General features: G+C 39.4%; 1 protein-coding gene across 7 annotated transcripts in view; it reads left to right on the top strand.

Moving 5' to 3' along the window:
• shisal1b (shisa like 1b) overlaps window positions 1-18,400 on the top strand; it is a 67,336-nt gene extending 48,936 nt beyond the window's left edge. For 5 of the 7 annotated variants that reach the window (XM_046037940.1, XM_046037933.1, XM_046037934.1 and 2 more), the window contains 2 exons: window positions 3,645-3,858; window positions 7,941-8,247. In XM_046037940.1, the coding sequence (XP_045893896.1) occupies window positions 3,645-3,858; window positions 7,941-8,247 (521 nt within the window). Of the gene's footprint in view, window positions 1-3,644; window positions 3,859-7,940; window positions 8,248-10,401; window positions 10,503-14,999 lie in introns of those variants that run through there. The other 2 variants (XM_046037938.1, XM_046037939.1) reach the window with 2 other exon arrangements.
• The last annotated feature ends 328 nt before the right edge of the window (window positions 18,401-18,728 follow it).

The raw sequence follows: 18,728 nt of genomic DNA, 5'->3' as shown, positions 1-18,728 counted from the left end.
GAAGTCATATGATGTTTTTTGGCTTTTTCCCTCTTTTTTATTGAGTTATATACCTTTTTTGTGCTTGAAATAGGTTTGCAAACTGAAAAAGCCCAAAGTCCACCCCGAAAGGAGTTCCCATCTCCCACAGAAAACACTGCTCTGAACTGCCTGAAAACAGCTCGCTAAGCGGCTAGTCTGACACGCCCTCAAAAGCACCAGGGGAAAAACACACTAAGCTGCAGCACACAGTGACAAGATGTCTGCCTGCTGCCTCTCCTCTCCCTTCCAAACACTAGCTACCCTCCAGTCAGTGAATGAACATAAAGTTGTTACTGTGATGTAGAGACAGAGGTCAGTTAAAACTTAATAGATGACAGATACAGTTGTTACAGATTAGTTACACTCAAACTGTTGCTCCAGTCCATGTTGTAAGCTGGCAAGGGTACAGTACAGCTGAACGGAGGCCGTGTTTACCGGCTTCTCACAACCTGCCCTACTCTGCTTCCTGATTGGCTAGTAGTCCTTAACTAGGAACTGTGCATGTAACAAAGATCTTGTATAGGTGAGATGCATCACTCCATTGCTATAACTCTCAGAACGTTCAACACACAGGGTGAAAAGGGGAGCTGCTGCAATGTGCACAAAAATATGGTGTTTTTTGAAAATGAAACCATGTAAACCTGTTCCGGTACAACCTATAAATAAAATTATGAACCTGAAAATTAGCATAATATGACCACTTCCATTTTTTAAAAACTTATTCTTAAAATACTATGCATTTAACTAGCATATCACATCCAATATTTAATATCAATTAATCTGCCATTTTCTTGATCTATATGTTTTTTTTGTATATAAAATGTCAAAAAAGTAAAAAAAAATTACCATTAAACAGTCAGATATTCCATTTACAATGATATAAAAGGGAGAAAATAGTAAATTCCTACTTTCAAAGATAGAAACCAGCAAAAGTTTGACAAAATATAAAATTACTACAATTTTTAATTTTATTCATAAGTTGATGACATGAAGTATGATGCTACTTTTCCCTATGCTTGCATAACAAAACTGAACCAAGGACATAATTGTGACTGATCCTCATAGTCTGTAGCTGTTTTTTCATGTATGATTAGCAGCAAGAGGTTACATAATACATAGCTTAAGGTAAAGGAATTGGAAATTAATTTTACAGTTTATGTATACTCCAAAGGATTGAGCCACCTGTTTACTTGAACACTGAATGAAATGCATTCACAACTAAGCCAATGTTCCCTCCATGTCTCAGAAGAAAAACAACAAACTGCGGGTGTGAATGCAGCATAAATAAATAAATATGACGTGTGAGCACTGAGTGATGTTGCTTGTTGTTGGGGGAGTGGGAGAGAGTCATAGCAGCTTTCTGACCGCAGGTTGTAAACAGACTGTAATGCAAGAGCCAAGCTGTTAACTGTTTCTTAAATTTCAAGGAGGTGTTAATGAAATTAAGCAGGTGGGTGTTTTTAACATTGTATCGTTTACAGAACCAGCTGTTTTTCATTTGAGTAACTTCCCCCAATTGGGTAACTTCCCCCTGAAATTTTGCATTGTTAGAGGACTTTTTGGTTTCCGTTGTTGAGGGTGTCTGTTTCCTTATTGCTAGTTCACCTACCCATGACTGCTGACTGCTTTATATGCAAGGATTTTTGGGATATAAATGTGAGTTGATTGCAGAACCATTTCACTGATTCACTGACCTGTACAGTCAATGCAAAGGTCAAATGAAGAGTTTTCTCTCACCATATAAACCACCCTTGACTTCTAATCCTACTGTGTCCTTCAGTACTGCTTCATTTTGCTCCCTCTTCTGCTAAAATTAGGGTTGTCAAAGGGAAGATGGCTGGCCACAAGCTCATTATAACCTGAAAGAGCCCTCTCCGTTCAGATGCTGATCTGTCCCTGCCTGAGATTACTGAAAGACTTCTTTCACCCCACAGCACAAGTGGACCTTGAACTAAATCACAGCAGCAACACTTACTACTGACAACACTGCCAGATTTTATAGGCTCCACTGATGAAAGGAAACACAACAAGGCAAAGACAAATCAGTTACAATAAAACAAATCTGGGTGCACTTCACATAAAGTGGCATAAGTTATGCATAGACTGAGAATGATCAAGCAAAAACAAAAAAATCATTGCTGATATCAGCATCCGATTTGGCTTCTAGGATTTTATAATCTGTCAGATTCTGATTTATGGCATATCTTGTGTTATCTGTCTTATGTTGTTTCTCTGTATCTCACTGTTGCTGGTGCCTACCTTGACCAGGGCACACTTGAAAACGATTTTTTTAATTTCAATAAGCTTTCCTGGATAAATGAAAGTTAAATATAATTAAATCAATAAAAATCAAACCAAAATGTTTTGGTCACGTGTAAAGAAGAACGTTTGTTTGGATCATGCACTCCAGGCAAATATTCTTCGTCTTATTACTAGTAATGGAAGGTGAAAGAGTGATAAACCGCTGACACTTATTATATCTGAAGGTGTTGAACAAGTGGGTACATCCTGGGCCATTGTGATGTGCATTAACTAGCGTCAGCCCTGTAATCTGACATTCATATGTGGTTCATTTCTCTGACGGATTGGTAATTTATTATTATCAGATGGAGTCTCAGCTGCTGCTAAAGTAGATCCCTGTGATTTCATTTTCAAGCAAAAATGTATTAGTTGCCAGATTCTGTAACAGAAACAATATTGTTTTTTCTCTTTGTGACAGCAATGATGCAGAGATTTATCTCCTCCTGAAGCTGCAGGAACTTGAATGCGCAACCACAGATGAAGGCAAATAAGCTGGTGTACTATTTGTACCACATAATTTTGTATTGCTCCATAATAAACTCGGGACTCTGCCATCCTGTTTGACTTCAGCTGCCAAAAAGAAGTAGGAGTCTTTGTTAGGGTCACTTAAGCTTTGATGTACACGTAAAGAGACTGGTGCAGTCCTGCTTCTTTCATTAGAGTTCAGTTCATGTTGTAATGTGGAGCAAGAAAATACTCCATACTTTTATCTCTTCTGTGTAACTCTTTATTCTGGCATTGACCAAAAACACCATTAAGGCATTTGCAATATAATGATGACATAACCAGTTGTGTAACCGGTCTGAGGTGCATATTTGTTGTTTCCATGAAGAGGCAGTGACACTCTTATGTTTGCATGACCTGATGAATGACCAGATGAATTAGATGTACTCAATGTTTTTGGGGTTGTTGATGTGTTCCCTCAAGAATAAAGGGGAACAGATTAGTTGTTTAATCAGATGTCTCTTCTCAGATTTTTTTTGCTAGTACACTGTTTGTTTTCTGTTCTACACCATGACTGTTATGTGTGCTGTCTCCACTCATGTCTTTTCTGAGGCTTCCAAAGAAAATAAAAAGCATTCAGTACTTTGTTTTGTAGTTTGGCTGCAGCAGGTGGGAATGTGTTTCAAAGGGGAGCTGTTTTCCATCAATAATTCTAATAAGGGGTTGTTATTTTTCAGAGTACAAACTCTGCCTCAAAAGGTCTCAAGTCACATTTCAACTGAGTATGTTTATGTCTCCTGTGGCACCAAAATACCTCCTTCCTAACAATTTCGGAGTAGATTTTACATCTAAATCTTTGTCTTCCCCCAAAACTGCAGCCCTCTCAGCTCATTATCGAGTGTGTGAACCCTACTCCGACCACAAGGGGCGTGACCACTTTGGGTTTCACTGCCCACGCCTCTCAGACAACAAGACCTACATGTTCTGCTGCCACCACAACAACACCGCCTTCAAATATTGCTGCAACGAGACTGAGTTCCAGATGGTCATGCAGATCAACCTCACCACCACCTCAGATGGTTACGCACACAAGTGAGTAAAAGAAAAACACAACCACACTGCCATTTGACCCCTCTACACGGTGCATCTGCCCTGTTCGGTGTCATTAGTCCTGTTTTCATTTTATTTTTTTGATTCAGTTTAATTTGGGTTTTAGGAAAATTACTGAAGATTTTAATTTGAGGAAAATACAATAAGTGTTAATATGGCATTATTATCTAAATCAACACTGTTCTCCAGCAACATAAGGTGTAGAAAAATAGTGAATTTTATTTTTACCTTGTGATTGAGCAGAAGATGCTCAAAAAATTCTGCTTATATGCGCTGTTGACCTATCAGTAAACTAAGCTGATAAATAAAAATGGAGTAGAACACTAGCAAGCAAAGACAAAGGTTCAGAGGAGCAGTGTGTGGAAATAGCCACCTTTCTCTACAGCAACAAATCTGAAGTCTCACCTACTGGAGTGGAACAGTGTCAACTCTACAACCTCGTCTGATTGCCTTCTTTCCTCCACACTCATCCTCAGGTCCCTTGCCAAAAGCTTGTAAAAAGGCCATCACCGACACATAGCGCAGTTGTAGGACACCACATAGGAAGATATAAAGGTTATACTGAAGGGTGAGACACTCTCTCTGGCCACTGACAGATGCACAACACAAATTCCGTGTTAGTTGGAATTCTTCCAAACTTGACTCTTTGAAAGACTGACAGCCCTAGGATATACTCTATGTACTGTGCTGTCATTTTATTATGCCATAGAAAGCCCTTGCAGAGTACGTACCTCTGACCTAGGCTGCTATTCTAAATTTGTCAATTTCTAAACATTTTCTGGTATTAAAGTTTCAGTCTACATGTGGATCTGCATCAAAATTCACACGATGATGGACATGATGATATACATTAATTACCAAACAGGTCTACCAAGCTAAGGCCCATGGGTCCAAGGGGTCAATGGGCCCCTTTGCCAGACCCTGTGTTTTTAAAGACTGTTGAACGTTTTATTGTTAGAAAAAGACAGAGCCTAGTAACAAGAATGGATGATCCAATTATGTTTGGTTTTTTTGCTCATTGAGTCCTTTAATAATGGGGTTTTTGGTTGAGTAAGTCCAATCCACTTATTTTATTGTGTTTTTGGTTATTCCCAGCTAGTGGACTACAAGCCTTTGATTTTGCTTTTCACCCTGTGCAGGAATATTCAGACTTTCTGACTTGACAGTCTCATGACCACCAAGTTACTGCCATTCAAACTGATCATGTAACAGTCATGAGATTTTGCAAGATCTGTCACAGTGTAAAGTGCATGTTTTTAAACATGCAATTGTGCAATTTTTTAACCATCATAGGAAAACGCAATGACACATGAAAACTAATTATTAGAGCATCCAAATATACTTCTATTATGTAGCCTATTTATAATTTGGTAGAGATAGCATAAAATGTATAAAACAATAAAACAATTTTTAGGAAACACTTCTTAGGCAGAAATGTACGAAAGCTGTTCTGATTAACCTTGAAATTAGCAATGTTGACTGTAAAATATCAAAAACAATCTTGAAAAAAGGGCCATTGCAATGTGACATCTTAAAATGTTTGTTTGACCAAGAGTCCAAAACCCAAAAATATTGAGTTTACAATAATATATGACAAAGAAAAGCAAATCCTCACATTTGAGAGGCTGGAACTAGAGAATGTTTGGCATTTTATCACAATGTTTGTTTAAACAATGATTTATTAATGATCAAAATACTAATTTACTAATTCATTAATCAACTAATTATTGCAGCATTAAAGCAACACAGGAAAAAGACAGGATATTTGCTTTTATGCCTCTTGGTTCAGGAGTATTGAGCCAACATGTCAAGTGCTTTATTAAAAGCCATATTGCAGAGCTATCTATATCAAAACCTAATCCGTTCTTCTTTGGGCCACTTTATACCAAATTACATTGGAATCTGTTGTGTCATTTTTTGAGATATCTTGCAAAACACAAACAAACAGGACCAAAACATAACCTCGTTGACTTGGTGGAGGTAATTGGTTGTGCTGAATCTTGAGTTGAGTTTTATGGGAACAGTTTCAGGGGATGACATTTCCTCAGATCTGATGAAAACAGGCGGTTATAGTCTGCCTGCTCACAAACGTTTTGCTCTCTTGACAGTATCACGCTCATTCACACTGTTTGCCTATTGCTCATTGATCCACACCTACAGAGTCAAAACCAGCACAGAGAGAAGCAGGTGCTGAAAGCAGTTGTTGCCCCTACATGATGGCTCACAACGGCTGGTGTTAACTATTATATCAAGTATCACTATTGTATCCTATCATAGCACAGATATCCATACGCAAATTATAGTACTTTGTAGTATTATTAATAGCAAACCATACTACATATGCCATGATATGACAGTATATTTTCACACATAGACCTGAAGATAAAACTTATTTGTTGCAGGATATGCTGATTTAGACTGGGTGAATGACATTATGGAAAATGAGCCTCCTGTTCTGTGAGAGGTTTGGGTGACAAAACCACAGCTCTCCCAGTATGCTGGGATGTCTCGAACGGTTCACAGTGCCCTGCAGCAGGTCATGATATTTCATTTTAGTGTCAGATGGCCCATTGGGCCACTCTTTCATCCTGGCTCACTGGGCGATAGGACTGCGGGTTTGATATTTAACACTGGCCAACAGAGTTAAAATGGCCATAATTCCGTTCTCTCATCACACTACAAGCTGAAAATGGTATTATAGCTTGAGATTTACTGCAGTTGGAGGTTATACTAAAGGCGTTTGCCCACTGAGGGTTTCACAAGCAGTATATATCTCTCCATGTACTTACAGAGTAGCTGAAATGCTGCAGAATCAAAGTAAATTCAGAGTGGAAGAATCATCTGAGAATAAAATTTTAAAACAGCAACAAGAAGTGCTAGAAACATTTGACAGATAATCAATAATTGCATTTGCCTTCCTTCTCTGAGGAAGCTGTGTTAAATATTGAATAACATTTGTTTTAGTTGTGTGCTCATGATCGATCCCTCCAACAACTATGCACATATTCTTGTTTGCTCAACCCCAGGTTGACTCAAATATATTCCTACATGGAAAGCCTGTTGCCCTCTCAAATTACCTTAGTAGGCATACAAACTAAATGATAGGTAAATGTCTCAGATGCAGAGGTGAGGAAAAGTAAATGCAGTTAAGGATGCATTTAGATTTGAGTGCAGTAGCGGCATTCACTTGTCTTAGTGCTCATTCGAGCAGTTCAGATGTTCGTTTTATAGCCATTTATTCAGATAAATATCCCCAAGGCCACATCATTTTCAGACAGAAGTGGATTCCCTTGATTAACTGAACTAGAAGCACTTGGACATCACTCTTTACAAGGGCTTCAGTCAATGGAGTCAAATAAATTGAAAAGTGTGCCGAAATGACATAAAAGATGAGTTTCCCTCCAAATAAATCTCTATTGAGAAGTAATATCCTGTGCCATTTCTGTCTTTCAGACCCAGATAGTTCTCTAATGGAAGCATCCTGATAGGACTGGAGCTCTTTCAATTTGTGTGATAATACCCTGCTAAATGTCCTTAGCACCAGAAACAGTATTTAGTATCCTTGTTTTGGCAAACTTTCTGTTTGCACATTTACCTTACTGTATTTATGGATGTGGGTGGACAAAACAAAAGTTCAAATGTTCCCCACATAAATCCAGCTGGATAATGTAATACATGAAGACAATTTATGAGGTGAAAACTGGGAGCACAGATTTTCAGTGGTGCTATGGAGGAGCCAATATGAGATGGATTAAAAAGTCTTTTGCACAAATGAAATTCTTTGTCCAATTTAAGAAGCAGTATTTAAAAAGCAGCAAATAGAACAGATGGAGTGTTTTTAATATATTTATTTCTTTATTTAACTGCTTTTATCAAGAGAGGGTTTGAAAACCTTGGTCTTGCTACATGAACAGCAAAAATGAACATCTGGCAGCTCTATCATAGCTACTGGAATTTAAGGGTTCAGCTTAAGGGTATCTGGATTGTGTCTCTGAGCGTGTGAGAAGTTTTTCATCATCTTTCCCAGATCACACTGTAATACTCCCAGTCTGTCTCTCCTGCAGTAATTATACGGCTCTGGTCGGCGTGTGGATCTACGGCTTCTTCGTCATGGTGCTGCTGGCACTGGACTTTCTGTACTACTCAGCCATAAACTACGAGCTCTGCCGGGTCTACCTGGAGAAATGGGGTCTGGGAGGACGCTGGCTGAAGAAGGCTCGGAGTCAGTGGCACAGATCCATGCCAGAGGAGAGCGAAGCCCAGGCTCAAGCCCAGCCTATGGTCCCCAGCCACTACCAGCCCCGACACAGCCTCAGAGGGGAGAGCCACAGCCCCACTCTCCTTCCCTACAACACATCCACCGCATGGTGAGTCTGTCTGTCTGACTGTCTGTCACCTGTTGGGCACGCATGTCCTGTGTTCATGTAAAGCTGCAAGAATTAGCAAATAGTAAACTAAGATTTGTGTCACAAATCCCCTGGGTTTCTACCGCTGATGGCTTAATAGAAATGTCTCAATGGGAGAGGTGGCAATGTGCAAATATATGTATACATAACAGACAGATGGGTAGCTGGAAAAGACTGTTGGTGCAGATGAGGCCATTATACAATCTGATGATGTAGCGATGTTTTAAGTGATTACGGTCAAGTCCATTATATGTACAAAGCCCAACACCAGACATTTTCTCAGAGGGCTTTATAGTCTTGACAACGTAGACACCCTCTAAACTTTGACCCTCAATTCAGATATAGAAAAAAATTCCACAAAAAACTTTATTTTATTAACTTTATGATGATTTCGATCCTCCTGATAGACAGCCGTGCAATAGTAGACATGTGTAGGCTTTGCCATATTGGTTGTTACCTTACTCCAAGGCCATCAAGGTATAGTTTGACTATACCAATTTAGTTAACCTACACAACTTTTTTGTTATTTTGTTGGATACCTAGCAAGTCATCTCTTGATTCTGAGATTTAGCAAAACACTTTCTAACTTTGCAAACGCATGCACAGCGAGGTGCAGACCTGAGCTTCGATGCAAATCTAGCAAAACTGTCCCACAGCTCTTCTTTGATGGACTTAATTTAGCAAAGAAGCCAATTTTTATGTCAGATCCACTGTTATGTAATCCAGCTCAGTTTACAACATCACAGTGATGGCTGATGGAATATTCTAGAAAACACTGCTGTCAACACAAAACCCACTGGATGTATCGTATTTATATGTATCATTGGTGAAATTTGCAGTTTCCACTCAGTTTTTGATACTTGCAAAAAAATTTTAAGAGCACCAAAACCGACAAGACCTCGAAACTGACAGCCATACAGTAGGATGTGTTAAATAACCCTGTGCTGACTATCACAAAATTAAATTAGTCCTCCTCTGTGAAGCGTATTACAGTGAAGACACTCTTGTGTTTATTTGGAAAAGCAATACGTGTAACAGATGATTTTCAAGGGTCTTTTTCAGAGATGTTCTTTTACTTTAATCCTTTTTTAACACAGTTGCTCTCTATGTCTCATTTTGTGTCTGTCTGTCTTTCTTTTTGTACGCAGTGTTTTGTTACATAGAGAAAAACATGACAGGGAAACAGTGTGTCTACCAGGACAAATTAGAGCATTTCTAGCATACTTTTCCAAAGCCAACCGGGAGGAAGCTCAAACATCAGGCTCCCTGTTTACTTAAATTCCTTGTTAAGAGTGCACCGTGCACACAAAGACACACAAAGACACACACACACACACACACACACACACACACACACACACACACACACACACACACACACACACACACACGATTACTGCCTACCAATTATATCGCTAACTCTGCTCCTTTCAAAATCATAGCGACTTTCTGGTAAAGAATTCAATATATGGTTTCCTTCTGACTAAGGAATACAGAGTTTATCAATATTTTAAGAATTCTGCCCTTTCGCCCACTAATGGATAATTTTCTGCAAAGCATCTGATATGTATTTGTATTTCATCTCAAAATAGCTGCACGCTGTCTCTACATCAACCTCTTTTTTAAAGATACATTTTCTTGGTTTTAAGTTTGACCGGCTCATTAGGGAGCTGTCATTATTAATGAATAGAAGAGAACAGAATAATATGAAGGCTTCACTGCCCACAAGGGGCCTCTAACTCATATTTAACCTGAACGGTTTGACTCTGAGTCACATCGGAAACATTCTCAAAAGACCCTCTGCTGTCCTTTCAGTGTTATCTTTTTGTTACCTTTGAGAGCAGTCACAGGAGTCTCGGGGTGTGTAAGGTTGTGAGATGATTTACTATCTTCTTTTTGGCAGTCATTGTTGAGACTTTCATAATATACCTACACAATCATAGAGCACAGTCTGAATAGACCTACATTTTTGCGCAGTCAATTTCTCATTCAGTTCTCTGTCTCAGACACTGTACACCCTATCTGTCTGACTGGGACTCAGAGTCCCTTCCTAGAGGTAGACATCTCTCTCGGGTCATGATAATTTAATGTAAGCAGAGGTTTGACAAATGGCTTTCAGAAGCAGTGTGGACCGTGCAAGTCAAAGATAGGAGGAGCTGGATGCTGCAGAGGGACGCTGGAGCTGCTCTGCTGGCGGAAACATAAGACTGGAGGTATCCATGGAGCCTACTCATTAGACATGAAGTAAGGACTCATCAATCCTAGACTTATTAGGCTGACCTGTGCTGGCAGCTCTCCAGCTTTAAGCCAGATGACGTCTATAAAAAGGTGTTTAAAACAGCAGGAAAATCCTCATTGACAAAGTGGACCTAGATAAGGAGTTCATGGTAATGCATGATGACTGATGGGAAATGCTTCAGGATGGATTTTCTATTTCTTCTTTTACCTTTTCTATAAAACATGTTTTAATAAACAGGACAGCATTTACAAAGAGCTAAGAATATTCTTGATAATCACTCCCATCAGTAAAAAAAAAAGAAGAAGAAAAGTGACAGATGCTGAGAGCTAAATTCAGTCACAAGCCTTTTCTGGGGCAAGATTAGAATAGCCTGTTTGCAGTTTCACACAGTAAAGCACTTCTCACAGTCCAGATAATGCTTACACTTTTTGTTAAATGTGTTAAGTAACCACGATCGCTGATACTGTACATATACCACAGCTGATGTTGCCCACACAGTGCGTCATCAGATGGCCTTTGGTTTATTTGCGGGGGTACAGATCTTTATCCCCAGAGAGGATGCAGGCTAAATGGCTCAGAAAACTGGGTCCACTTAGTTGAACATCTGTTGGCCAAGTGTAAACAAACAAAGATGGGGTCAAATCCCACAACTGACGAAGATGCATCTAAAAACAACCCAGTCGCACAGTAACTCAGGAATCCAGCACAAATGGTTACTAGTAATTGGAGCAATCCTGACAGCAAGTATCGAATAATTTCTCCACATGCAACGATCTGTTTCTTCAGAAAAAGTGCAGCTTGGTGTTCAGCATGTGGGAATACTACTTACCATATTGCTACGTGAGCGGGCTGGTATATACTGCTGCATATCTGCTGGGGGTTCAGTGAGGGCGGCCTGGGAAACTTATTACGTTCTTTCCATGGATACGATTTATTAAAATCTCCTTTTTGTGGATTCAGACCAGTTTCAACCAGTTTCAACTGCGACTACGTTTACCAGCTAGGATATAGTGACAATTTTAGCAAATATGACAAAAAGTAATATTTAACCAAATTCCCTACTGCTGCTTTAAGTGGTAGTACTGTACACATGCAAATGTGAAACTTCTGGAAAAGAGACTAAACATTGTAAATTCTGACATCTGACAGGGCTCAGCTATCACATTGCCACAGAAAAATAACATTTTGGCACCACAAAAAACCCTAGCAGGGTTTTCATGTACCCCTGAAACGGCTATAAACCATTCCCGGGAGCTCCTGCACTATCGCTGTAAAGGGCTCAGCAGCATTAAAGCCCTGATTGGTTGTCCACTCGTGGTTATTAGGAGATTTAAAGTTTGGCCAGGTTCCCAGTTTGTGCCAGCCCTCTTTGCCCAGTAGTCTACCTCAAGCAATTAGTGGTACTGGGGAGCAGCAGCATCATCTGGGTATCTTTACACCAGAAGGAGAATTGGAGCTGTGGAATATCCTATGTTATCACTTATTTCACATTCCTTTTGGAGTGTGCCCACTCTGATACTCCCTTTGCAGAACTGCAAGAAATATCTGATCTGCTGTCATCTCAGTCTGGCTTTACTGCATATTTTACATAAATTTAGTTTGTCTTTGGTCAGTGCTGATTAAAACTTACTGATCAAAACTAGCTGAAAAAATAAGCTGCCTTTTTGCTCATGTTTGGTGGCAGAATTAAAAATACAACGTGTCCACAGTGTACCCCTTTTATCCAATCTGAGCCTCCCCCGCTACCCTCAAGGCTAGCTAATGGATGGATGGACGTATTACTCAGACACATTATTAGGGTTATTGCCAAATAGATTTTCATATACAAGGAATTTTGCTTTGGTATTTTGCTGCACAATAATAACCATAGCAAGAGAAAATAAAGAAAGATTTAAAAAAAAAAAAAACAAGTACTACAAAAGTCAAGAAGTATAAATAGAAAATAGAAAACCTGACAATACAAATATGAAAAAAACAGAGTTGGTACATATATATATGAAAGAATGAGCAGGAATGTACAAAATATTGACTAAGTCACAGTATGAAGTATAAGTAATAAGCAATTTGCTTAATGTGCAGAGATACTTGTCTCAAAAATATGTGTTTACGTAACACATTGGAGACTGTACATTAATGTAATGTGTAGTGTCTGTCGGGTAGGATAAGATTAAGTGTCAGTGTCAAGGGTCTTGTTGATGAGGCTAGCTGCAGACAGAAAGAAACTGTTTTTGTGGCATGAGGTTTTGGTCCTGATGGCCTGTAGTCTCCTGTAGGAGTGAAGTGTCTCACAAGGTTTGTGTTCAGGATGGGATGGGTCAGCCACAATCTTTCCTGCGTCCTGGAGGTGTACAGGTACTGGAGGGGTGGCAGATTGCAGCCAGTCACCTTCTCAGCGTTTGTTTAATGAGTCCAGAGCATCAAGCAGAAATGCCATAGAAAAAAGTTGGAATAATTAGATGTTTGATAACATCAAATGGCACCACTGCACATCAACACAGCAGCACTTCTTGCCAGTAACCACCCACTCACTCAAGGTTGGTAGCTTAGCCATGGATAGGGCAGTCCATGTGAGGCGGCATCTGTCCACATTCAGCATATACCTGAGTCACCAGCAATCGTAACACTGCCTCTAACAGACACTGTAACAGACCTCAGTGACTCACCGAGTCTAGTAAATGGAGCCACCATCACTTCGGTCATAGGTAACCATCCCTAACACCAACACTTAAACACCTGCCAGTCTGCTGTCTGTTGGGGAAATGACACTCCGCTACACTCTGCTCTACTCAGGAAGCTGAAACAGCATTTGTTTATATTTGGGTGGGGGGGCAGTTCTGTCAAAGTGATCAGAGCCTAGCTGTCTCCTGCATATTCACATCCATATTTGAACTCACTGGTTGACTTTCTGTGGTAATAATAGAATTGTACATTATGAAATTATTCCTGGCCTGTCTGTCCACAGAGCTGCATGCCAAGACCTTGTCCAATTAAAGCAACACCCTCCATGTGGTGTGAGTTAATTAACATCATAGATGCTACAAAGGCAGCCAGGCAGAGAGTTCTGCTGCAGGCTAAAGGGAAAGAGCAGCAGAACAGGTTTAGCTCTTTGGAAGTTGTAGAATCACTTCTAGCATTACCACAAGCAAGTGGGGTAGCTGCAATTTTATTTTGGTTCTGTGTTTGTGATGTTATTAGATCTTTGTCACACATTTACATTGCATTTTAGTCATTTTCTCTAGAGTGCATTAGAATGTCGTCGAAGTTCTAAAAGCACACCAAGTTAATGAGCACAAGCCTCAATGTCTCATCACCCTGCTAGTAACAAATATCCCTGTTTATACAAGAATAATGTGAGGAGATGGAAAGTTTTATCTTCTCATTAACAATGTAGTTACATTATTGTTGCCAGCAAAATTCTTTGAAAATCTTTACAAGAATTACAGACTTGTAAAATGTTTCTGTAAATCTGATTGTTTTTTGAAAAGCAAAGCTGCCCCATTTTATTAGTCTTTGTGTTTTCAGGACTTGAGCTGATTTTCAAGCCAATATGTTGTTATATGAAGTCAATGCGGACCATTAAGCTCAAAGCTCACACATTGGGACCTGAGACAACCATGTCCGTGTTATTCAGTAGGATCCAGAAGATCTTTTCCAAACAACTCTTGTGGCAACTCAGTGGAATTTGATGAAGAAAGCAACGACACAGCCTGCATCTCTTTTCTTCCAGTTCTATCTTTTTGATCCATTTGTATGAGATATTTGAAACATGTATGTATGTATATGTGTGATCCTAAAACATTTATTCTTCACTTACTTAGTTTTCCGAAGCTTTTAACTACATATTTTGTGGCCTTCATTGGTGGATGGAGTAGGTCGGTTGTCATTGAGATGACCAAAAACAGAACCAGAACTGGTCACAGCCACTCCATGGCCATCATTTAGGAGACCCTACAACTGCCTGCCATTGCGAGATCAGAACTTCCATACTAAGGTCATGTGACAACATCTAAACCAGGGATGGCCAAACTTTTTTTTTGATAGTAGACCATATAAAGAAAAGTATAAGAAGTCAAACTCTGAAATTCACTTGCTATCTTCCGTCTTTTCAGTTCCGCCATGCTTAATCAAGTGAGGTAAATGTTTTCATCAACTAGTAATCCATCACTGTAGTTTAAGTAGTTGTTCAAAATGGCAGCTCCTCTAGTGTTCAAACAAAGAAGTGCAATGACAGGATTGCTAGTAGTGGTTTAAACTAGGCTGTGCAATGTACATACAGTGCAATTCATTAGAAATAAGCTCAAGCCATATTCTAGTTTATTTTTAAAAAAATTCAGTAGTTTGGCCAACCCTGATCTAAACCTCCATGACTGGGCAAGGAATAGTCATGGGATGTGGTTGAAAGCTTTGGGCCTTTGTGATAAGAATTGTTTGTCAAGAATGAACATTTATGCTCGGTTTCTGTATTTCTCTCTGGGCAGAATGATGCTGCGAGTGGACAAACCGAAGAGTAGCAACACCTTGTTTCCTTACGTGGTCCAGAGGAGATGCCCCACGGATTCCCCTTTCTGGACGACTGACACAAACACAAGTGGTGGGCTAGCCATACTTTAGTAATTACTAGTGACTACTGCCCCTTTCTAATGAGCACAAAACACCCATTGATTCACAGAAGCAGGCTGATGTGACACTTAGAAACCCAGCTGAACAAAGGCTGCCAGGAAACACGGAGGACCGTACTGCTGCTGCCAGCAGAGGTGCGACAGCCACATTTAACAGCTCACAAGTGTTCAGTGATCCCTTGAAATGGCCGCCAAGGCTTGGAGTATCCCAAACAAACCAGAGCTGAACTGGATAAACTTTACACGCAAGCGAGGAGGCTTGCCTCTTTTTTTTTGTTTTTTTTTAAAGCTCATCTTTCTAGATATGAAATGTTTATTACCCTGCTGTGTCAGTTTGTGTTCAGTAGCAGTTAGACACAGTTGTGGGTTATCTATTTGGTGATTTATTTATGTGAAGTAGTCAGAGAAATATATGAGTGGTTAACATTCGGAACATGTAACAGTTTAGGTTGATGCTGAGCATCTCACTTAGAGTAGAATGTTTTTGTTACTTACAGAAACTAGACACAAAATATCTCTGCAGCCATGTTGAAAAACAATATCTTGTATGAAATGTTTTAGGTCTCTTTTCTGCAAACCAAGTGATTTCTCTATGTTGTAACGTGTCTGACAAGGACACAACGCCATACAGTTAAACGGTTGTAGATCTAAAGGTTTTACATTAGGTCATCAAGACCTCTCTTCAGTTGAGTGATGGTGAGGAAAGGGATCTTGACTCTTAATATGTTATTCACCCAAAACATTAATGAGGATCAGGGATGCTTTCACAACAGCAAAAGAGCTTTATGCTCCATAACCATAACCGTAACCCTTGCTTTGCTCCTACAAGCCCATTAAAGACCATCACTTATAAAGTTAGTGTGAGATAGTTGCCTCTGTAACCTCATCCTCAGCCCTTCCTCATTACCGGAGCTGCCTGAAAAACAGCTCCACTAGCAATATGATGCAAATGAATATCCATTTGGTTCCTTTATAAGGAGCCCTCTATATACCTAAAATTGGTAATAGAAAATTGTGAGTGATTAGCCATAATAGAAAATGTAAAAATCCATTAAATCCCCCTTCACTGTCAGCAATAATGTACAGTAGCTTAATCAGAAGAATGACATGGTATATAAAAGTCAGAGAGGCCAGCCAAATGAGCACTGGGTAATCACTGAGGTGTATCACAGAGGTTTCAGCTCGGTTTACAGTTAATAAGAAGGTGAAGTTGATGAAACGGACATATTTCAACCATTTCTGTGTCAGCTTTGTGCGGAGAAAAGTGAAAACAATTATCACATCTTTTACTTTAGAGCTGCAACTAATTATTACTTTAATTATTGATTCATCTGCCAATTATTTTCTTAATGAATCATTAAATCATTTTGTCTATAAAATAAGAAAAAATTGCCTGTGGCAATTTCCAGTCAGGTATTCATTACTTGTTTAATTCAGTCCAAACCCCAAAGATTGTCATTCTAGTATCATATATGACATAGAAAAGCCTAAAATCCTCACATCTGGAACCAGTGAAACCTTAAAAAAGACAACTATCATCTACAGTTGCAACTAAAGATTAATTTGATCACTGTTTAATCCGCTAATTATTTTCTCTATCAATAAATCATTTGGTTTATGAAGCGTCAGAAAATAATGAAAAACAATATTCTTAAAATTACTTGCTTTGTTCAACCAGCAGTCCAGAATCAAACAATATTCAATTAACTGTCACATCAGACAAAGAGAAGCAACAAATCATCACATCAAGGAGTTGAAGCTAGGACTTGAAAAATTACTTTTTTGAAATTGAATTCAAATAGGGCACTATTAGATAAATTGACTAATCGTTTCGGCTCTACAATCCTCACATTTAAAGGCAAAGTTATTACTTCACCCCCAAAATCTGAATTAACTGAGATGCATCCTCTGTAATGCATATAATGCTGTCCTTTCTGTCTGAGAACAAACAAAGCAGCTGCTGGTGCCAGACTGTAAGTGAGCGACAGTGTGTGAAGACCAGGCGGACAGGCAGTAGGCACAGTAGGCGAGGGGTGTCTGTCCCAATCATGCATCTGTAACTGGTAATCTGGCAGCTGCCGAGCATGCACGTGTACACAATCTCTGGTCCCTGCACACATTGCAGTGTCCTGGCTGAAAGCTAACAGGAGACACCGTCTTGACTCGACACAAAAAAATGTGCGGATGGAAACAAGCCAGCCACGAGACTTGGGTGTTGTCATCATACTTATCCTCTGTGTGGACCCTCTCAACAGAACTCTGGTCAAGTGCTGTGAGTGAGCCCTGCCAGCGTCATCCTCAGTTATCAGCAATAATATTCACATTTGCTGAGTTGTTGGAGCAAGTTAATTCCCATTTCAACGGCTTAGTTTAATTGCGTGTGCGCCCCAGCAGGCTTGTGCCACAGCTTTCAGGAGCAGAGGAATAGGATGTGTCCAAGGGAAATAATTGGCCCAAAGATCAGCAGTGGTTTTAAATTACACTTTCTTGCTCTCTCTCTGCAGCTGCCTCCTTAGTGTGAACAGCAGCAGCAAACAAGGAGGAGATTTTTCTAACAGGTGCAGCAGCACAAAGGGGATTTAATTGCTGGCCGATGCTGGATAAGTGTAGGAAAAATCTGATATGTTAGAGAACACGTCGCTTTTCAGGGCTTAATGCTGTGTGTTCTGACCTGTAATAAGGCACATAAGGTCTGTTCTTATCACCAATAAAGTCATAGTTACACCCAGGGGGGTAAAAAAAACAACTTCGTTTTGCCTCTGACAAGCAGTAGCAGGGTCAAAAAATGGATTCCCTCAAGAAGACACATACGAGGAATCTCTTAAAATTTCTTAAAATGTTACAACTTGGTTTTGTGATGTTTTCTGTTTTGTTGAAAACAGTCTTGACTCTGACCTGATGTGATGTGGTACTGTAAATTGTATCAGCTCAACCCTCTTCCCAAATACAAAAAAAATAAAAACCCAAACAAACATAGAAAAAAAGGATGGGAAGAAGGGAACTCACATCTGTTTCAGTCTCTCCAGGTTGTCATGGTAATAGTTGCCTTACAGTTGAATACCCACCTGTACACAGAAACTTTGTAGTGGTTGATACCTCACTTTTTGGGTGTGGTGGTGATGGTAATGTGCACCACATTCTGTCTATGTATTTACTACTAGATAGAAAGTTCAGTACCGTTTTCAGTTGGATTGTTATTGCACTTGTTGACTTTGTATTGTCACGACAGGGAGAAATAAAGTTTTATCTTTTCCAGTGTGTTTAAATCCCTCTGTGTGATATTTGAAAGAGAAGAAGAAAAAAAACCTCATTAATTTCATTAATGCAAGCCCCCACAGAGGTACTGACACACATTTAATTGTATATCTTCAACTTTTCAAAGAAATAACAAAAAAACCAGCATATTGTTTTTGTAGTGCAGTATAAAACTAATTAGCCTCAGCATAAATAGTGTGATATGGGTAAATGTAAGACAAAACTATTATTTAGATACTATAGCCCTGTTGCTTAAATTACATGCTTGGACAAACAGAGGTTAGATTTATGCTGTATTACTAAGGTTTTCAAGCAGCATGTGTCAGTGATACA

Source organism: Micropterus dolomieu, linkage group LG22, assembly GCF_021292245.1.
Source record: "Micropterus dolomieu isolate WLL.071019.BEF.003 ecotype Adirondacks linkage group LG22, ASM2129224v1, whole genome shotgun sequence".
Taxonomy (NCBI): domain Eukaryota; kingdom Metazoa; phylum Chordata; class Actinopteri; order Centrarchiformes; family Centrarchidae; genus Micropterus; species Micropterus dolomieu.
The sequence above is the reverse complement of the archived record's forward strand: the minus strand, read 5'-3'. Positions and strand labels throughout refer to the sequence as shown.